The sequence below is a fragment of the Felis catus genome, chromosome C1 (genome assembly GCF_018350175.1).
Source record: "Felis catus isolate Fca126 chromosome C1, F.catus_Fca126_mat1.0, whole genome shotgun sequence".
Classification (NCBI taxonomy): Eukaryota; Metazoa; Chordata; class Mammalia; order Carnivora; family Felidae; genus Felis; species Felis catus.
This window is the reverse complement of record NC_058375.1, coordinates 99,123,514-99,146,193: the sequence shown is the minus strand read 5'-3', so window position 1 is coordinate 99,146,193 and position 22,680 is coordinate 99,123,514. Positions and strand designations below refer to the sequence as shown.

At 38.7% G+C, this 22,680-nt stretch overlaps 1 protein-coding gene across 11 annotated transcripts in view; it reads right to left on the bottom strand.

The window, feature by feature from the left end:
* MAB21L3 (mab-21 like 3) overlaps window positions 1-17,202 on the bottom strand; it is a 137,247-nt gene extending 120,045 nt beyond the window's left edge. For 8 of the 11 annotated variants that reach the window (XM_045033323.1, XM_045033324.1, XM_019837680.2 and 5 more), the window contains exon 1: window positions 16,385-17,202. In XM_045033323.1, coding sequence (XP_044889258.1) covers window positions 16,385-16,588 — 204 coding nt within the window. In that variant the 5' untranslated portion in view covers window positions 16,589-17,202. The remainder of the gene's footprint in view (window positions 1-16,384) is intronic. The other 3 variants (XM_019837685.2, XM_019837684.2, XM_019837673.3) reach the window with 2 other exon arrangements.
* Between the last annotated feature and the right edge of the window lie 5,478 nt (window positions 17,203-22,680).

The following is a 22,680-nucleotide window of genomic DNA, read 5'->3' as shown; positions in this document are numbered from 1 at the left end:
AACACTGTTGAAAATAGAAAAAGAGTCTCTTATTGTACACCTATATTCATAGCAGCATTATTCACAATAGCCAAAAGGTAGAAGCAATCCAAGTGTCTATGAACATATGAATCAATCAGCAAAATGTGGTATACAACATAATGGAATATAATCTTAAATTATATTCAATATAATATTGGAATAAATTATATTCCAATCTTAAAAGGAAGAAAATTCTAACATGGTACGACATGGATGAATCTTGAGGACATTGTGTTGAGTGAAATAAGCTGGTTACAAAAGCACAAATATTGAATGATTCTACTTATATGAGGTACCTAAAGAAGTCAAATTCATAGAGTCAAAAAAGTAGAACAGTAGTAACCAGAGTCTAGGGGAAGAAAGAATGGGGATTCAGGGTTTAATGAACAAAAAAGTTCTCGAGATGGGTAGTGGTGATTGCTGTATAATGATGTCAATGTACTTTGTGTCACAGAACTGTGCACCTAAAAATGGTTACAATGGTGGCTTTTATGCCACATATATTTTATCACCTAAAAACACAATCCATATATAAAAATATAGTGTATGGTGTCTGCTCTTGTTTGGTCTGAGCAGGCTTCATCACCAGTTTGTCTCACCAAGCATGCCTGTACAACTTCAGTTCTTTATTTTCCATAAAGGAATGTCCCCTATGGATTCAATAAAATCCACTGCAGAATAGAAAAAAAAAAAAAGAAAAGAAAAATATCGTATATAATATAGCAAGGAAACATACAAGCCAGAAAAATACAATGACAGAGGCTAAAAATATCAATTATGACAATAAATGCTAGTGGGTTAAACTCCCTTATGGACACAATGATTTCAATTTTCTGCTCTCTTTTTTTTTCTTTTAATGTTTATTTCTTTTTGAGAGAGAGACAGAGACAGAGCACAAGCAGGGGAGGGACAGAGAGGGAGGGAGACACAGAATCTGAAGCAGGCTCCAGGCTCTGAGCTGTTAGCACAGAGCCTGACTCAGGGCTCAAACTCGAGAACCGTGAGATCATGCCTGAGCTGAACTTGGATGCTTAACCGACTGAGCCACCCAGGTGCCCCTCAACTTTCTGCTCTTTTTAACAGACACTATAAAAACAGAATAGTCAGGCAAGAATACTTATGTGTCATTACTAACATTAAGAATAATCATATAAAGCATATACTACTAAGAAGTACAAAATAAAGCTGGCAGAAACACTATGGCAGTAGAAGTTTTAACATGCCTCTTTCAGTCTTTGGCAGATCAAGAAGGCAAAAAATAAAATAGAAATGTGGGCCATCTTATCAAAAGCTCATAAAAATTGTGTAGGGATGTTTGGCTGGCTAAGTCTGTAGAGCATGCGATTCTGGATCCTGGGGTTGTGAGTTCAAACCCCACAATCCCCAAACATAAGTAAGAGATTATTTAAAAATAAAATCTTTGGGGCACCTGGGTGGCTCAGTCGGTTCAGTGTCTGACTTTGGCTCAGGTCGTGATCTTGAGGTTTGTGAGTTCCAACCCCATGTCTGGCTCTGTGCTGACTGCTCAGAGCCTGGAGCCTGCTTCTTGTTCTGTGTCTCCCTCTCTCTCTGCCCCTCCCCTGCTCATGCTCTGTCTTCTCTCCATCTCTCAAAAATGAATAAGCATTTAAATACATACATACATACATACATACATACATAAAATAAAGTAAAATCTTTAAAAAAGATTTTGGAAAATCCATGGCAAAGAGAACCTTAAATATTCTAAAAAGCAATCATACTGGCTACATCTTTTGACCAGTGCAAAACAACAACAAAAATAATGATTATATACAAACCAATTCCAACTACTTGGATTTTTCTTAATAATTAAAAACAACAGAGACACAAGACACTTTAGCTAATCTTATAAAGTAAAAAGAAAATTACAATATACAATACACAAAATAAGAATCAGAAAGATATAGACACAGGTATGGAGAGATTACTCTGTTAAACCACATGCTAATCAATTTAAAATCTGAATGAACTAGATGATTAATTACGAACATTGATTGAACAGAAGTAAAGAAAAAAAATTAAAAAAATAAAAAAATAATTAAAAAAAGAAGTTAAGAACATTTTAAGAGAAACCACTATAGAAGATATGATAACACTGTTAAGAAAGTGCAGGGCTCAATTTACTAATTCTTTTAAACTTCCAGGGAATATATAGTTCCCACAATTTTTTTTACAGAGCAACAGAAAAACACAGAAAAAACTCCCAGGCCCATACATTCAGACTTTATAAATGAAAATATCTGTCATTTTTGCTGCTCTTTTAAAAAATTGACAATTGAAATCTCCTTCCTTAATGCCTTTCCCAAGCCCCCATTTCTTCCCACCCACTACCCTTCTTCTGCCTAAACTACCTTGTCTGCACCTGAGCTCTTCCTACTTACATGCTTTGAGATAAAGGTGGGATTTTAATCAGTGAGGACAAGATAAACAACTGAGTAAATGATGGAAAGGAACATACTCACCTCTTTGGAAGAAAATAAAGCCAGGTCCCTATATTCCTCCATATACCAAAATGCATTCCAAGTAAAAGAGTTAAATTTAACACATTTCAGGAGTTAAATATAAACACAAATCGTAAAAGAAATCAGAAGAAAATAGACATGAGCATTTATCTAAGTTTGTGTGTATGAGGAATATATACTGAAGGTACAGAAAAAAAATTTAAAGTTTATTCATTTAGAGAGAGAGAAAGAGAGAGAGAGGGTGGGGGAGGGGGACAGAGAGGGAGACAGAGAATCCCAAGCAGGCTCTGTACTGTCAGCGCTGAGCCTGAAGCAGGGCTCGAACCCACAAAACACGAGATCATGACCTAAGCCGAAACCAAGAGTCGGATGCTTAACCGACTGAGCCACCTAGGCACTCCTGAAGGTACAGAAAATTTTAATTAAATATTCAAAACTTCAAAATCAGAAAACATAATTTCACAGTAGAGAATAAGCAGAGAACCTGAATAGGCAATTCACAAAAGAAGAAATACAAATGATTAATAAGCACAAAACTACTACCTCTCCAGTTACCAAAAACATGCAAATGAAAATCTAACAATGAGATACACTCTTCAGTGCCTTCCTGCCCCCCCCACCAATTTGATAATTTGATGAAAATCAGAAAAAGATAATAGTGCTTAGGAGGCTGTGGGGAGTCTGTCCTCATATATTAACATTTGCAGTGTAAATTGATATAAAAAAATCATGGCCACTAACCCAATGAGTCTACATCTTAAAATTTATCTGAAGGATATATGAGAGGTATTTTAAGTCTCTGTATGCCTCATTTATAGTAGGAAAAATGGACATAAACTACATATCTGGTAATTGGACACTGGCTATAAGTCAATGGGAGACTCTGCAACCTTTAAAAATTACATAGTAAAAGAGAGGAGTCTGGGTGGCGCAGTCGGTTAAGCATCCAACTTCAGCTCAGATGATGATCTCACAGTTCGTGGGTTCGAGCCCTGTGTTGGGCTCTGTGCCGACAGTTCAGAGCCTGGAGCCTGCTTCAGATTCTGTGTCTCCCTCTCTCTCTGCCCCTTCCCCACTTGCACTCTCTCTCTCTGAAAAAAATTAAATAAACATTAAAAAAATTTTTTAAATTACATAGTAAAAGAATATTTAATAACAAAAAAGTGTTACTAATGTATTGACAAATGGGAAAAAAGCTGGTCACAAAACACTACCCATACATGGAGGTTAGGAATCATTTTCTCGAGGCGATGGGATTATATCTAATTTTTATTTTCATGTTAACTTTTTTTCATTGTTTGACTTTCTTTTTACAATTAACATATTGAGATTTTTATAAACAGAAACAAGATGTAATATGCAGATAATCAAACTCAATATTCAGAGTAGATGATGTTGCGATCGCTCGGAGAGAGTGTATAAAATGGAAAGGGCAAAGGATACCACCCATGGGAACAACTAGATATGAATGAGTCTGATGGTATTTTTTTGTCCTTAAAACAGTGAGACCTGTCCATCAACCTTAAGGGTGGTGCATATAATATGTAATCGAATTTGCTTTCCTGCTCAATTACCCAAGTCTTCCATGGGTTTTTATGATTTAAATGCAGATAGTACCCAGGGCATATCACACTCTTCCTGAGGACACCCAAAGAATCCTGAAGGATCATTCTCTCTCCCTTGTGACCCAGATCATGGTGCAACCAGGGCTCCTGGCTTCCTCTCCCCAGTTCCCTTATAAGAGATCTAGATCACACACACACACACACACACACACACACACACACACACACACACACCCTTCCCAATTAACTCTTCCACACTTACCCCTCCAAGCTGGTTCCAAAAGGGGCAGAGAGAAGATCTGTTGACCTCAGCTAGAGGAGGTGTTTTAAAATCCTTCCACCCCTCCCACTAGGAGGCTATTCCCTCCTCCCAATCCAGGATTCCTCAGAAAAGTGGGGGCGGGGGGGGGGCAGCAGTGGGGGGGGGGATGCTCTTCACTGCTCATGGGCAATTCCTCTATAGGAAATGCAGATCTTCAAGTACAATAAAGAAGACGGAAGTAGTTTTACAAAAGTCCTATCTCCTCAATTACGAGATTAGTTGGCCAACAAAGTAGATCCGATGAAAATACATTTTCTTGAAACATTCTATATCAATTTCATTTTTGAGAAATAATGGCACCATGAGAGTTCACCTTTTTTTCATCACTTTTAAAAATGTGTGGGTTAAATCCTTGTTTGAAAATCTAGGACAGTTCCTAAGTGGTACCATTAATCGAAGCCCTCCTACCTGGCAGTTGGAATGCTACATACATATTGCAGAGCGATCAGCACAATGGAATTGTAGTAAAGATGTTATTATTGACATTTCATGTTAAAGAAGAAGAAAATGACAACGAGAAGTTTCCCTGATTCTAAAACCATATTCATGTGATACTGTGAATACCATAGAAGGTACTTAAAATATCTTTTGGGAATATTTTGAACTGCCCTAAAGCTAAAATTTATTAAACATCAAATAAAGATGTTAAATACGAATGTGGGAAAAAAGTGGTGGAGTTGGGGAAGCCTGGTCATTTGCTCTGGGCTTTGAAATGTGGCTAATACTAGAAAATGTTTATGGTTCCCTTTGCTGTTAGCAGCAAGCTTCTTCTCCTAACAGGTTTTAGGCTGTTGATTAATTTTAATTATTGGCATAATTAAAGGCATATGGGGAGGGATAACCTAGAGGCTATATGACTTGGACTTCCCTTGAAATCATGGGTAGAAGCCTTGGCCTGAGATCTTACTTCTTAAGAAATTCTTCCTTGAAAAAGATCCATTGCTGTTACTAACCAGTTTCCTAAACTTGGATCCCAGAAGTTCTAACTCCTGCCCCCCCCCCACCCCCGGGTGCCCCAGGCCTTTTCACCTTTGCTGTATCAACCCCTCCCACATCCCATGTAGGTCAAAGACTCTGGGAAGGCTCACTGCTTGAGCAACCCACCTCACTGTTTTCTGACAATGTCAAGCCTACTACAATGCCTGGCACAGATTAGGCCCCAGTAAATCTTTCTTGAATGTACTTGGTGGAATGTCGGGTTAATAGCAGCCCTAGAGTGAATAATGAAAGTAATCCCAAAGGGTCCCCTACAGACATGGAAAACTTTTCCATTTCCTCTATGAGCTCATAACTGGATTTGGCCCATTAATGAGAAGTCTGAATTTTGACAAGCTTCTCAATCCATAATATTGACTCATTTAATTCTGGAGAAAAAAAAAAAATCTCAATGGTTCTAAATATAGGGAGAATCTTCCTTAAAATGGTCTGCTGGAGAAGGAGCCCAATCAAAATGTCTGAGACTTGGTCTAAGATCAAGAAGATAAGATACAACAAGTGTTGGCAAGGATGTGGAAAAAAGGGACTCTTCATGCACTGTTGGTGGGAATATAAATCGGTGCAGCCACTGTGGAAAACAATAAGGAGGTTCCTCAAAAAATTAAAAATAGAAATACTGTAGGGGAACCTGGGTGGCTCATTTGAGCGTCCAACTTCGGCTCAGGTCATGATCTCATAGTTCGTGGGTTCGAGCCCTGTGTCGGGCTCTGTGCTGACAGCTCAGAGCCTGGAGCCTGCTTCAGATTCTGTGTCTCCCTCTCTCTCTCTGCCCCTCCCCCACCTGTATTCTGTCTCTGTCTCTCAAAATTAAATAAACATTAAAAAGGTTTTTTTGAAGAAATACTATATGATTCAATAATTTCACTATTGGGTATTTACCCAGAGAAAATGAAAACACTAACTCAAAAAGGTATATGCACCACTATGTTCACTGCATTATTTACAATAGCCAAGCAACCTAATGGGTCACAGTCTTGTGGCCCAAGCTCCCATTTACATGGGAGCAACCTAAGGGTCCATCAATAGATGAATTAATAAACAAAATGTGGCATATATACAATGAAATATTACACAGCCATAAAAGATGAGGTCATGCCATTTGAGACACAATGGACAGACCTGGAGGGTATTATGCTAAGAGAACTAAGTCAGACTAGAAAGACAAATACTATATGATTCACTCATAAATGTGATCTATGCACCAAAAGCCATAAAATACCTAGGAATAAAGCTAACCAAAGAGGTAACAAAATCTACACACTGAAAACTATACAAAGCTTATGAAAGAAATTGAAGAAGACACACACACAAAAAAAGGAAAATTATTCCATGCTCCTGGATAGGAAGAACAGATATTGTTAAAATGTAGATACTACCCAAAGCAATCTACATATTCAATGTAATCCCTATCAAAATAACACCAGCATTCTTCACAGAGCTAGAACAAACAATCCTAAAATTTGTATGGAACCAGAAAAGACCCCAAATAGCCAAAGCAATCTTGAAAAAGAAAACTGAAGCTGGAGACATCACAATCCTGGACTTCATGCTGTATTACAAAGCTGTAATCATCAAGATAGTATTGTTCAGGCACAAAAACTGACACATAGCTCAATAGAACAGAATACAGAACTCAGAAATGGACTCACAAACGTATGGCCAACTAATCTTTGACAAAGCAGGAAAGAATATCCAATGGAATAAAGACAATCTCTTCAGCAAGTGGTGCTGGGAAAACTGGACAGCGACATGCAGAAAAATGAACCTGGACCACTTTCTTACACCATACACAAAAATCAACCCAAAATGGATGAAAGACCTAAATGTAAGACAGGAAGCCATCAAAATCCTCGAGGAGAAAGCAGGCAAAAACCTCTTTGACCTTGACTGCAGCAACTTCTTACTCAACACGTCTCTAGAGGCAAGGGAAACAAAAGCAAAAATGAGCTATTGGGCCTTCATCAAAATAAAAAGTTTCTGCACAGCAAGGGAAATACTCAGCAAAACTAAAAGGCAACCAACGGAATGGGAGAAGATATTTGCAAATGACATATCGGATAAAGGGTTAGTACACAGAATCTATAAAAAACTTATCAAACTCAACACCCATTTCTTCCAGTGAAGACATGAATAGACACTTCTCCAAAGAAGACATCCAGATGGCTAACAGACACATGGAAAAATGCTCATCACTCACCATCAGGGAAATACATATCAAAACCACAATGAGATACCACCTCACACCTGTCAGAATTGCTAACATTAACAACTCGGGCAACAACAGATGTTGGCAAGGATGCGGAGAAAGAGGATCTCTTTTGCACTGCTGGTAGGAATGCAAACCGGTGCAGCCACTCTGGAAAACAATACGGAGGTTCCTCAAAAAATTAAAACTAGAACTACCCTACGACCCAGCAATTGCACTACTAGGTATTTATCCAAGGGATACAGGTGTGCTGTTTTGAAGGAGCACATGCACTCCAAGGTTTATAGCAGCACTACTGACAATAGCCAAAGTACGGAAAGAGCCCAAATGTCCATCAGAGGATGCATGGATAAAGAGGATGCGGTATATATGTACAATGGAGTATTACTCGGCAATCAAAAAGAATGAAATCTTGCCATTTGCAACTATGTGGATGGAACTGGAGGGTATTATGCTAAGCGAAATTCGTCAGTCAGAGAAAGACAAATATCATATGACTTCACTCATATGAAGACTTTAAGATAAGAACAGATGAACATAAGGGAAGGGAAGCAAAAATAATATAAAAACAGGGAGGGGGACAAAACAGAAGAGACTCTTAAATACGGAGAACAAACAGAGGGTTGCTGGAGGGGTTGTGGGAGGCGGGAGGGACAAAATGGGTAAGGGACATTAAGGGATCTACTCCTGAAATCACGGTTGCACTATATGCTAACTAACTTGGATACAAATTTAAAAATTAATTAATTAAAAAAATAAATGTGATCTAAAAAAAATAATGAATAAACAGACATAAAGCAGAATCAGAACTATAAATACAGATACAAACTGATGGTTGCCAGATGGTTGCCAAAATCGGTGAAGGAGAGAGGGAGATACAGGCCTCCAGTTATGGAATGAGTAAGTCCTAGGAACAGAAAGCAGAGCATAAAGAATACAGTGATACTGTAAAAGCGATGTAATGATGTAACGGGACAGATGGTAGCTATACCTGTGGTGAACACAGCATCATGTACACACTTGGCAAATCACTTGTGTGACACCTGAAACTAATGTAACAATGTGGGTCAACTACACTCACACTCAAAAAAAAAAAAGTTCTGTCTTGGTTTCATAAGGATTCCACCAGTGTCTGTTCTCAACTTACTGTTCGTGCCCTGAACTTGTCTTGAAACACTCTTTGAAAGAGAAGTGTCCCCTTTTCTCTTGAATTAACTCTCTTTCACAGGAGGCAGACCAGAAGGGGTAACTAAGCACATGGACCTTGGCAGAAGACAAAAGGGGATCTAGACCTAGCAGTCACATACAGAGTCTGGAGCCTGCTTCAGATTCTGTGTCTCCCTCTCTCTCTGCCCCTGCCGTGCTTGCACTCTGTGCCTCTCTCTCTGTCTCTCTCTTGAAAATAAACATTAAAAAAAAAAGCTATTTAATGAACTCCAAGTTTATTATTTTCATCAACAGAGGAGGAATTATAAACCTACTTAATAGAGTTGTTCTGAGAAGTATGACATAACCATAGAATGTATTTCACATGGTCATATGGAGCATGGCACTCAATGCATGGCAGTTGCCATCCTCACTGCCATTATTGTCATTGAACAGCCCATGGAAACATAAGGGCTGGCTAGAATCAAAACCCCTCAAGAATCGTAGCAGTATACAGCAGAGTGACTTAACAAGTGATCTCTAAAGTCAGATAATCCAGGCTTTGCCAATTATTAGTTGCATGGCTTGGGAAAGTTACTTAACTAGAGCCTCAGTTTTCTCATCCATAAAATGGAATCAATAGCACACATTTCATAGTTTTCTTCTGAGGATTAGATATGCCAAGGAATGCAAAGTTTTAGGACAATGCTCAACACACATTACCTCTTTTAACATAGAACCTAGAAGAGAATGCAGCACATAGTAGGTACTCAAAATATTTGATGAATAAATAAATGTGATTCCTCCCCCCCTCCCCACTCCGAAACTAGAATACTTGGAATACTAGAAACTAGTTAAGGAAATTTTTTGATACCTGTGTACGTACATCTTCCTAGGATAAACTTGAAGCTATCTGGGGTGCTTTGAAATGCTTGAAAGGAAACTGAGACACACAAAGCTTCAGTGCCCACTCCGTTTCTCACTGAATGCCATTTTATGACCCCCTGTCGTAAAACCTTTTACCTAGTCCCCTTTCTCCTTACCAGCTGACTCCTTATCAAGCCACATCCCTCTCCGGATGGACTGGATTGGGAAGATTATAAATTCTTTTGCCGTGAGAAAATTGTCTCTTCACAACAAAATGAAGATGTTTTGGGAGCTATTCATAAATTAATGAGTAGCCTCTTCTGGGATGCAGCGGACTGGAGGAATAAAGACAGCTACTTATTGTCTAACTTTCCCCTTAGGCTTTATTGACAGTTGTCTTCATGTATGTATTCATTCTTTTGACCAAGCATTCCTTGGATAAATCAAAGGTAACCTATATATTAGTCAACACGCAAGAGCCAGCTTCTCAGCTACCAAGCAAACAGAAAAATCTAGACACTGATCCAACGCCTAATGACTTTTTTTTTCTCTGAATGTGCTGCTCCCTCAAATGCCTGGAATGAAACTGATACCATTTCTAAAATGTTTCCTTTAGATGAATTATTTTAGGAGATCTGATGGTTGTACCAAAAATTCCTTAGTTGAGGAATTAAGATAATACATTACCTCTCTATGGAGGCAGGGAAATGTTTCAGTTAAAAAAAATCACCAAATTCATTTATTCTACAACTCTAGGATGTTGGTACTCTAGGATGAATGGTTATTTTGGTAATAAATCTATAAATACATGGACAAGATTATTATTTTTTTTTACAATACCATTGACTATATTCTCTATGCAGTACTTTCCATCCCCATGACTTACTCATTCCATAACTGGAAGCCTATACCTCCCACTCTCCTTCCCTCATGTTGCCCCCCCCCCCCCCAACAAACATCAGTTTGTTCTCTTTTATGGACGTGTTTTTGTTTTTTGTTTTGTCTTTTAGGTTCCACATATAAGTAAAATCATATGGTATTTTTATCTTATTTCATGTATCATAATACCTCTAGGTCCATTCATGTTGTTGCAAATAGTAAGATCTCATTCTTATAGCTGAGTAATATTCCATTGCATATGTATGCCACATCTTCTTTATCCATTCTTCTATGGATGGCCAGTTAGGTTGCTCCTATATTTTGGCTATATATCTTTTTGAGTTAGTGTTTTCATTTTCTTTAGATAAATTTTCAATAGTGGAGTTCTGGATCACATAGTAGTTCTATTTTTAATTTTCTGAGAAACCTCCATGATGAGGCTGCACCAGTTTGCATTCCCACCAACAGTGCACGAGGGTTCCTTTTTCTCCACGTCCTCACCAACACTTGTTATTTCTTGTTATTTTGTGGACAAGATTATTTAATAATCAACCCTTGTTTGCTTACTTCCATTTTCAGAATAGGCATCTCGGACCTTGTTAAGGGGGATCATTTCTCTTGAATATATTCTAGTCCTAATTCTAATTTTGCACAGAATGGTGAGATTAGATAGCAAGAAGGTTAATGTGGAATGGTCTTTCTGGTCATCTGTAAGTAGCTTTCTCAGAGCTAAGCAACCCACTAACTTGTCAAGTTAGTTCTGGAGAAGAATATTCCTTTTGAGTACATTACTTGATAGGTCAGTTAAGCTAATCTTGACTTATGTCTGGGCTTTCATTTAAAACATCCTCTGTGTCCCAAATACTGTGCTAGTTCTTAGTTACTAAGATGAATAAGATAACAGTCCTTGTTTGCTTTTGAACACAGTGCAGCAGTAGAGTTGATAAGGAGGAGTGGTGAGAAATTCATGCATTCCTTCAAAATCATTTAAATGCCTATGACACCCAGGGTTCAGTGCAGTGAGCTAGCATGTAGTAAAAACAGAAGAAAGACATGTCCCCCGTCTTCACAGAGCTTATGGCCTATGAACGACCTAGGGAAGACATCATCATTTATTACATTATACAGTAAGTGCTATAATGGAAAAGTATAGGATGCCTAAGGGCACATGACAAAGGTAGAGGGAATAATAGAATTGATTTCGATGAGAGATTGCTAGAAACTGTCTCAACAGCAACAAATAAAATTCGGAAACAAAGTTTCAGTAGGTTTAAATTCTGTTGTAAGTGGTTCAATCTTCAAACAGTAAGTGAAAGACTTCAGACTTAACTAACTGGGTCAATAAAATCAGCAATAAATGTACATTTCAAACTGTTACCCATGGTCTGGGTCTGGCTTCTCCAACAACGGTGAGGTTACCCCACAAGACTTACAGTTATACACTAACGAGCCAGCACGTCCTGTCTACTTGGGATCCCTTGATGGCACACACTTAAAAAACACCTGTGATTAGCTATATAATTGTCCCCAAAGATACCCACATTCTAATCCCCCAAACCTGTAAATGTTACCTTTTATGGCAAAAGAGACTCTACAGATGTGATTAAGGTAAGGATCTTGAAAGGGGGAGATTAGCCTGGATCATCTAGGTGAGCCCAATGTAACCACCAAGGTCCTTAGAAGGCGGGGGGTGGGGGGGGTGGGGGGGGTGGGGGGGTGGGGGGTGGGGAGAAGGGCAGAAGTAGAACGCTACACGGCCACAGAAGCAGAGACTGGCGTGATGAGGCCAGGACCAAGGAATACTGCAGTCTCTGGATACTGCAAGAGACAAAGCATGGAGTCTTCCCTAGAGAATTCAGAAGCCACTAGCCCCACTGACATCTTCCTTTTAGCCCCTGAAGACTCATCTTGTAGCCTGACCTCCGGAACTGTTCTAGAATAAACTTGTGTTTTCTAAAGCCACTAGGTTTGTGATAATTTGTTAGAGCAACAGGAAACAGATACCACACTCCATTACTTAAGTCAGCAAAGAGGGACCTCGGGAGTCTTTATGGAAGTTAGTGTGGTTGGCATTTCCTTACCACTGGTCTCTTCTGTTGCCATACTTCCTGTAGAAGCAAAATACTCTTCATTCTCCTCCTCTCCCTTGGCCATAGTGTGCATTCAGAGGAAACTAAGATGGAAAAACTAATTACAATAACTAATACATTGAAAAGAAGATTATTTGAAAGTGAACTGCTGCTCTCTGCTAATTTTCTTTCTTATAAACTTGAGAATTAATCTTTCCAATCTACGCTGCGTAAGAGGCAAGAATATTGTAAGACATAACAATTCATTTCAGATCACCGTTTTTCTATTTGCTATTATCAAGGAAATTAGTGTGCGGGGTGGGGGGAATCATGAGGCTTCGAATTGTTTGCTGGTGACAATCAATCTTCATTTCCTCACAAAGGATCAGCAATGTGGTGAGATGCCATCCTTGATGTTGTCAGCATTTCTTCAGTGCCCACTGAAAGAATGAGTGTGGGGAAAGGAGGGACGAGAGGCAGACCACACTCCAGCTGTAGGCAGTGTAAAACACGTTCCAGCCCTCCTTCTTTTATCTCCGAAAACGTATAACTGAATCGTGCTACACAATTAAGCGGATGCGAGCCGCCTGCAACAGCAAATAGGAAAGCAAACATTTGCAACATGAAGTGCATCTATAATAATTAAAGTGGCTCGAGGAAGCAAATGAGTCTGTTGTGTTACCACCTGCAATAAGAGCTTGGCTTCAGTGATTTTAAGACCCTAATGATCTGATGTGATGGATATTCACCAACTCTCAAGTGCCTCCCAGTGCGAGGTATCTCCTGTCTGCCTCTCTGGATCCAGAGCCCCTGTGATCACTGTGTCCGCTGTTATCAGCGGGCTTCCTTCCGCATACTGACTTCTCTTCTGTGGTTTCTGGAGGCTCTGCCCACATATTGATAAATCACTCATTTATTAAACTCTCCTCCGAGTTGAGTGTGCATTTTTTGCCCATCTTACACAATCATCTCATTCAATTTCTTGAAGTTATATTTTGGAGCAAAGCAATTCCATCAGAATCTATTCTTTTGTTTTAAATATTTATTTTTGAGAGATACAGCACGCATGAGTGGGGAGGGGCAAAGAGGGAGGGGGGCAAAGGATCTGAAGCAGGCTCTGCACTGACAGCAGAGACCCCAATATCTGAAAACTGTTCTATGATAAATACAAAGGAGCACAATTTCTGTACATTTTCAATCTGATTCTATTAACAATCCAGTTGATGAATGAATTTATGCTTCTATGAGGATGTAAGTGAATTTCTTTTTCTTCGTATCTTTAAAATTAGATTTTATTACTCTCCCTCCCCAATCTAACAGATTTAAAATTATATCTTTATGTTGTTTCAATTTACATTTCTCTGACCCTCCAGTGAATTGGAGCATCTTTTCATCTGTGAATTGCCTAACAAAAATTGTGAATTTTTGTAAATTTCCTATTACTTTTCTTTCTAATTTGCAGGGTTTTTTTTAAAGAAAAATCTTAAATTTTATTGAAGATCACACATCTAATAAATGACAGGGTTCTGATTCATACCCAGGCAATCTAATTATAAAATTCTTACTGTTTTGCTTGTAATCAGCTGAAATGAGGTACATTTTCATTTTAATTTCCAATTATTCGTTGCTATAACATAGAGATACAATTGATTTTTACATGTTGACTATATCCATACACCTTATACAATTTTTTAGTTGTAGCAGCTTTTTGGTAAATCTTTTAGGTCTTTCTATGAGGTAGGAAATGTATCCCTCTCCTCTATTTTCTGAAAGACTGTGTAGAATTGGTAACATTACTCCCTTAAATACTTGGTAGAATTCAAAAGTAAAGCCAGCTGGACCTGGAACTTTCTTTGTAGAAAGATTTATAACTGGGATGTCAATTTCTTTCATTGATAGAGACTGAATATTCAGGTTACATATTTCTTCTTGGGTAAGCTTTAGCAGTTTGTGTCTTTCAAAGTATTTCTCCATTTCATCTAAATTGTAGAATTTACTGGAATAAAGTTGTTCATAATGTTTCACCAACCTAGAGGATCTGTAGTGATGTCTATTCTTTGATTCTTGATATTGGTAATTTGCTGCACTTATTCTTGATATATTTTGAATATTAATCCTTATCTCTTACAGAAGTGGCAAATATTTTTTCCTAATTTATTGCTCTTCTTTGAACTTTGTGGTATGTTTAGTCATGTAGAAGGAAAACTTAAATTTAGATATAATCAATCATATTAGTTTTTTTAATGATTTGTAATTTTCACTTTTTATCTGAGAAATCTATCTATCCCACAAGGTCATAAGAATATTTTTCTGTATCACTTTCTAATAGTTGTAAAGTTTTTTTTTTTTTTTTTTTTTCCATTTAGGTCTGTAACTCACTTGGAATTTACTTTTATGACAGTGAGAAGAAAGGATCTAATTTTGTTTTCTTTGATATGGAAACCCAGCAGTACTCACATCAACAACTGAATAGTTCGCTCTTTTCCCACTGACTTGTGAGGCCATCTTTTAAAAACGCCAAACTGTTTTATATGCTTGGTCTTGTTCCGGGATCTCTATTATGTTCAGCTGTTCCACTTGCTTTTGCTGCATCAACACTACAGATTCTCCATAAGTTTCGATATCTGGGAAGTCAAGTCCCTCTGCTTGCTCTTATCTTTCAGGATTATGAAACATTCAGTGTGAATATTTTTGGATCTTTATTTTCCAATCAAATACTAGAATTATTTTGCCAGCTTCTATGTTAAAACCTTGTTCTATCTAGGTTCTATCTTGTTCAATCTGTGTTCTATCTAAAATCTTGGTAAGATGTTAACCAAAGTTGCCCTCGTCAATGATGCTGCTGAAACTGCCTCAGCAAAACCAAGTGCCTCGGTCACTGCGGACCCCAGCTGAAAAAAACCAACACATCACACACATGGCCTCTACATCACTCCCATCTTCCAAATTCCAGCTGTCGCTGACTGATGGACACTAAATCACACCTAGAAGCCTGGCTGTAAGGGACTATGGGAAGAGTACATTTTACCTTTAAAACTTTTGCAGTACAGAGAAGTTAACAGGTTTCACACTATGGGTGGCAACCTATTAGTGGGTTATGAAATTAATTTCTTGATTTCAATAATCGATTTATTTTCAATAATTGATTTCTATTAGTGGGTCATAAATGGTATTTTAAAAAATGAAATAGAACAGAATATAAGTTATCAGTGTACCTAGCAAGAATAGTTTCATTAAGGGTCTATATATATATATATATATATATATATATATATATGTGTGTGTGTGTGTATATATATATATATAATATATATATACTATATATATAAAACTTCTATGAAACAATACTTATTCATATATATATATACACACACACAAACACATATATATAAAATATTTTAGGGGGAGAAGCCAAGATGGCGGAAGAGAATGGAAGGTTTTTTTTTTTTTTTTTGCTTCTCGGGTCCATGAAACACAACCAGACCAACACTAAACCATCCTTCACACCTAGAAAACCGATCTGAGTATTGACACAACAATATGCACAACCTGAACCACAGAACTCAGCAGGTATGCGGTGTCGAGAGGTGAACCAGGGGAGAGAAGCCACAGAAGGCAGGGAGTTGTTTCTCCTCGTGGAGAGAGGATGCAGACAGGGGAGAATATGGGAAAAGCACCCCCCCCCCACCCCAAAAACAGCTGGAGAGAAAACAGAAAAGTGGAAACAGCCGCAGGGACTGAACTGAAAAGGGAGAAAGGAGAGGAGAGGGTTTAAATTCCATTAAGACTATAAACAGGGAGAGCAGAGTCTGCAACTCCGCAGCTGATACCTGGTGGTGCTCCGGTGGGAAGGGCGAAACCCCAGGAGCAGAGTGGGGTCCAGGGCTCTTCGGGCCACACGGTGAGAGGCGGTTCCCCTGCTGGGAGGACATTTGGTAGAGGCTGTGCAGCCACCCGGTCCCAGTGGACCCCGGAGAACAATCGCATTCGCTGGTGCTGGAACAAGGTCGCTGGGGGTGAAGCCAGATGTGCATTGAGATTTTCCATAATACCTGAAACGCTGCTGCCACCCGATCATGGGAACTTTCTCTGGGGCGGCTGGCACCCAGCCCAGCCGCAATCTCTGGGCGTCAGCAGCACAGTCCCGCCAACGTTCCTGGGGGCGGTGGCACCCGGCCGGTGCTCGGTGAGACCCTCCCGCAGAGGGGTGGAGCGCGTTAGAGCCGCGGTCCCTCGGAAGTGAGGGGTCGGGAAACACAGTCTCATCTGAGATAAAACTCAGGAGGGAAGTGCCGCCTGGAGCCCTGATGACTTGGTCATGGAGGGTATAAAAGTGGGAGCCGCAGGAAGCCAGAGACAAAGGATGGGTGCGCGACGAGAGACGGGGTAGCTGGGTGACGCCATTTTTGCCCCTCCCACGCATGCGCATATACGCACCTACACGCGCCACAACAATCCACCCTGGTAAGCTAAGCAGCGCCATCTAGTGGAGAACGGAGCCATTACACTGAGCCCCATCCAACTGGGCTCTTCAGAAACATGACAAATCTCTCCGCCTGCTTAGTTTATGGACTACAAAGTGCTTCATAGTTTGACTTCTAGGGGAAAATGGTGTAATTTCAACCGTATTTCAGTCTGTTCAATTTCTTTTCTTTCTCTTGAATTCAGAAAGAGAGAAAATTTATTTTTATTTTCAATTTTTATTAAAAATATTTTTTTTCTATTTTTTTACTTTTTTGTAAACTTTCAAGTTCTATTTTACTTCCATCATTTCATTTTATTCTATTTATTCATTTTATCAAATTTTCAGTTTTCCTTCCCCCCGCTCCCCCCCCGTTTCTCTAATCTGTCAAGCTCCTTTCAACAACCAGACCAAAACACACCTAGGATCTAGCTTCCTTTATGGATTGTGTGTGTGTGTGTGTGTGTGTGTGTGTGTGTGTGTGTTGCTTTTAATTTTTTTACCTTATTAATTTCTTTTTTCCTTCAAAATGATGAAACAAAGGAATTCACCCCAAAAGAAAGAGCAGGAAGAAATGACAGCCAGGGACTTAATAAACACAGATACAAGCAAGATGTCTGAACCAGAATTCTGAATCCCAATAATAAGAATAGTAGCTGGGGTCAAAAATAGATTAGAATCCCTTTCTGCAGAGATAAAAGAAGTAAAAGCTAGTTAGGATGAAATAAAAAACACTATAACTGAGATGCAATCTCTAATGGATGCCTTGCCCTGGCAAGGATGGATGAGGCAGAGCAGTGAGTCAGTGATATAGAGGACAAACTTATGGAGAATAACAAACCAGAAAAAAAAGAGGGAGACTAAGGCAAAAGAGCATGATTTAAGAATTAGAGAAATCAGTGACTCATTAAAAAGGAAACACATCAGAATCATAGGGTTCCCCAAAGACAAGAGAGAAAAAGGGGTAGAAGGATTATGTGAGCAAATCATAGCAGAAAACTTTCCTAACCTGGGGAAAGACACAGACATCAAAATCCAAGAAGCACAGAGGACTCCCATAAGGTTCAACAAAAACCGGCCAACAACAAGGCATATCATAGTCAAATTCACAAAATACTCAGGCAAGGAAAGAATCATGAAAGCAGCAAGAGAAAAAAGTCCTTAACCTACAAGAGAAGACAGATCAGGTTTGCAGCAGACCTATCCACAGAAACTTGGCAGGGCAGAAAGGAGTGGCAGGATATATTCAGTGTGCTGAATCAGAAAAATATGCAGCCAAGAATTCTTTATCCAGCAAAGCTGTCATTCAAAATAGAAGCAGAGATTAAAAGTTTCCCAGAAAATCAAAAATTAAAGGAGTTTGTGACCACTAAACCAGCCCTGCAAGAAATTTTAAGGGGGACTCTCTGAGGGGAGAAAAGACTGACTGACTGACTAACTGACTAAATAAATAAACAAATAAATACCAAAAGCAACAAAGACTAGAAAGGACCAGAGAACACCACCAGAAACTCCAATTCTATGAGAAACATAATGGCAATAAATTCATATCTTTCAGTACTCATTCTAAACGTCAATGGGCTCAATGCTCCAATCAAAAGACATAGGGTAACAGAATGGATAAGAAACAAGATCCATCTATATGCTGTTTACAAGAGACCCACTTGAGACCTAAAGACACCTTCAGATTGAAAGTAAGGGGATGGAGAACCATCTATCCTGCTAATGGTCAACAAAAGAAAGCCAGAGTGACATACTTATATCAGACAATCTAGACTTTAAAATAAAAACTGTAACAAGAGATGAAGAAGGGCATTATATCATAATTAAGGGGTCTATCTACCAAGAAGACCTAGCAATTGTAAACATTTATGCTTCAAATGTGGAACACCCAAATATATAAATCAATCACAAACATAAAGAACTCATTGATAATAATACCATAATAGTAGGGGACTTCAACACCCCACTTACAGCAATGGACAGACCATCTAACAGAAAATTAACAAGGAAACAATGGCTTTGAATGACGCACTGGACCAGATGGGCTTAACAGATAGATTCAGAACATTTCATCCTAAAGCAGTAGAATATACAGTCTTCTCCAGTGCACATGGAACATTCTCCAGAACAGATCATATACTGGGACACAAATCAGCCTTCAACAAGTACAAAAATATCGAGATCAGGGGTGCCTGGGTGGCTCAGTCGGCTGGGCGTCCAACTTCGGCTCAGGTCATGATCTCACGGTCTGTGGGTTAGAGCCCTGTGTTGGGCTCTGTGCTGACAGCTCAGAGCCTGGAGCCTGTTTCAGATTCTGTGTCTCCCTCTCTCTCTGACCTTCCCCCGTTCATGCTCTCTCTCTGTCTCAAAAATGAATAAATGTTAAAAAAAAAAATATCGAGATCATACCGTGCGTATTTTCAGACCACAACGCTATGAAACTTGAAATCAACTACAAGAAAAAATTTGTAAAGATAACAAATACTTGGAGACTAAAGAGCATCCTACTAAAGAATGAATGGGCTAACCAAGAAGTTAAAGAGGAAATTAAAAAGTACATGGAAGCCAATGAAAATGATAACACCACAGCCCAAAACCTCTGGGATGCAGCAAAGGCGGTCATATGACGAAAGTATATAGCAATCCAGGCCTTCCTAAAGAAGGAAGAAAGGTCTCAGATGTACAACCTAACTTTACACCTTAAAGTGCTGGAAAAAGAACAGCAAATAAAACCCCAAACCAGCAGAAGACAGGAAATAATAAAGGTTAGAGCAGAAATCAATACTATCGAAACCAAAAAACAAAAAACAAAAAAACCCGTAGAACAAATCAATGAAACCAGAAGCTGGTTCTTTGAAAGAATTAACAAAATTGACAAACCACTAGCCAGTTTGATCAAAAAGAAAAAGGAAAAGATCCAAATAAATAAAATCAAGAATGAAAGAGGAGAGATCACAGCCAACACAGCAGAAATAAAAATAATAAGAGAATATCATGAGCAATTATACACCAATAAAATGGGCAATCTGGAAGAAGTGGACAAATTCCTGGAAACATAAATTACAAAAACTGAAACAGGAATAGACAATTTCAACAGACCCATAACCAAAAGTAAAGAAATCAAATTAGTAATCAAAAATCTCCCAAAAAACAAGAGTCCAGGGCCAGATGGCTTTCCAGGGGGAATTCTACCAAACATTTACAGAAGAGTTAACACCTATTCTCTTGAAGCCATTCCAAAAAATAGAAATGGAAGGAAAACTTCCAAATTCTTTCTATTAAGCCAGCATTACCTTGATTCCAAAACCAGACAAAGACCCCACTAAAAAGGAGAACTATAGGCCAATTTCCCTGATGAAAATGGATGCAAAAATCCTCAACAAGATATTAGCCAACCAGATCCAACAATACATTAAAAAAATTATTCATCACGACCAAGTGGGATTTATACCTGAGATGCAGGGTAGTTTCAATATCCACAAAACAATCAGTGTGATTCATCACATCAATAAAAGAAAGGACAAGAACAACATGATCCCCTCAATAGATGCAGAGAAAGCATCTGACAAAATACAGCATCCTTTCTTGATAAAAACCATCAAGAAAGTAGGGATAGAAGGAGCATACCTCGAGATCATAAAAGCCATATATGAAGGACCCAACGCTAACATTATCCTCAATGGGGAAAAACTGAGAGCTCTCCCCTAAGGTCAGGAGCAAGATAGGGATGTCCATTCTCACCACTGTTATTTAACATGGTATTGGAAGTCTTAGTCTCTGTAATCAGACAACACAAGGAAATAAAAGGCATCCAAATTGGCCAGGAGGAGGTCAAACTTTCACTCTTTGCAGATGACATGATACTCTATATGGAAAACCCAAAAAATTACACCAAAAAACTGCTAGAACTGATCCATGAATTCAGCAAAGTGGCAGGATATAAAATCAATGCACAGAAATTGGTTGCATTCCTACACACCAATAATGAAGCAATGGAAAGAGAAATCAAGGAATTGATCCCATTTACAATTGCCCCAAAACCCAAAAAATACCTAGGAATAAATCTCACCAAAGAGGTGAAAAATCTATACACTGAAAACTATAGAAAGCTTATGAAAGAAATTGAAGAAAACACACACAAAAAAAATGGAAAAATATTCCATGCTCCTGGATAGGAAGAACAAATATTGTTAAAATGTCAATACTACCCAAAGCAATCTACATATTCAATGCAATCCCTATCAAAGTAACACCCACATTCTTCACAGAGCTAGAACAAACAATCCTAAAAATTGTATGGAACCAGAAAAGACCCCAAATAACCAAAGCAATCTTGAAAAAGTAAGCCAAAGCAGGAGGCATCACAATTCCGGACTTCAAACATGTATTACAAAACTGTTATCATCAAGACAGTATGGCACTGACACAAAAACTGACACATAGCTCAATAGAACAGAATACAGTACTCAGAAATGGGCCCTCAAATGTATGGCCAACTAATCTTTGACAAAACAGGAAAAAATATCCAATGGAATAAAGACAATCTCTTCAGCAAGTGGTGCTGGGAAAACTGGACAGCGACATGCAGAAAAATGAACCTGGACCACTTTCTTATACCATACACAAAAATCAACCCAAAATGGATGAAAGACCTAAATGTAAGACAGGAAGCCATCAAAATCCTCGAGGAGAAAGCAGGCAAAAACCTCTTTGACCTTGACTGCATCAACTTCTTACTCAACACGTCTCTAGAGGCAAGGGAAACAAAAGCAAAAATGAGCTATTGGGCCTTCATCAAAATAAAAAGTTTCTGCACAGCAAGGGAAATACTCAGCAAAACTAAAAGGCAACCAACGGAATGGGAGAAGATATTTGCAAATGACATATCAGATAAAGGGTTAGTACACAGAATCTATAAAAAACTTATCCAACTCCACACCCAAAAAACAAATAATGCAGTGAAGAAATGGGCAAAAGACATGAATAGACACTTCTCCAAAGAAGACATCCAGATGGCTAATAGACACATGGAAAAATGCTCATCACTCACCATCAGGGAAATACAAATCAAAACCACAATGAGATACCACCTCACACCTGTCAGAATGGCTAACATTAACAACTCAGGCAACAGCAGATGTTGGCAAGGATGCGGAGAAAGATCATCTCTTTTGCACTACTGGTGGAAATGCAAACTGGTGCAGCAACTCTGGAAAACAATATGGAGGTTCCTCAAAAAATTAAAACTGGAACTACCCTACAACCCAGCAATTGCACTAGTAGGCATTTATCCATGGAATACAGGTGTGCTGTTTTGAAGGGACACATTCACCTCAATGTTTATAGCAGCACTATCAACAATAGCCAAATGTCCATCGATGGATGAATGGATAAAGAAGGCGTGGTATATATATACAATGGAGTATTACTCGGCAATCAAAAAGAATGAAATCTTGCCATTTGCAACTCCGTGGATGGAACTGGAGGGTATTAGGCTAAGTGAAATTAGTCAGAGAAAGACAAAAATCATGACTTCACTCACGTGAGGACTTTAAGACACAAAACAGATGAACACAAGGGAAGGGAAACAAAAATAATATAAAAACAGAGGACAAAACAGAAGAGACTCTTAAATATGGAGAACAAACAGAGGGTTGCTGG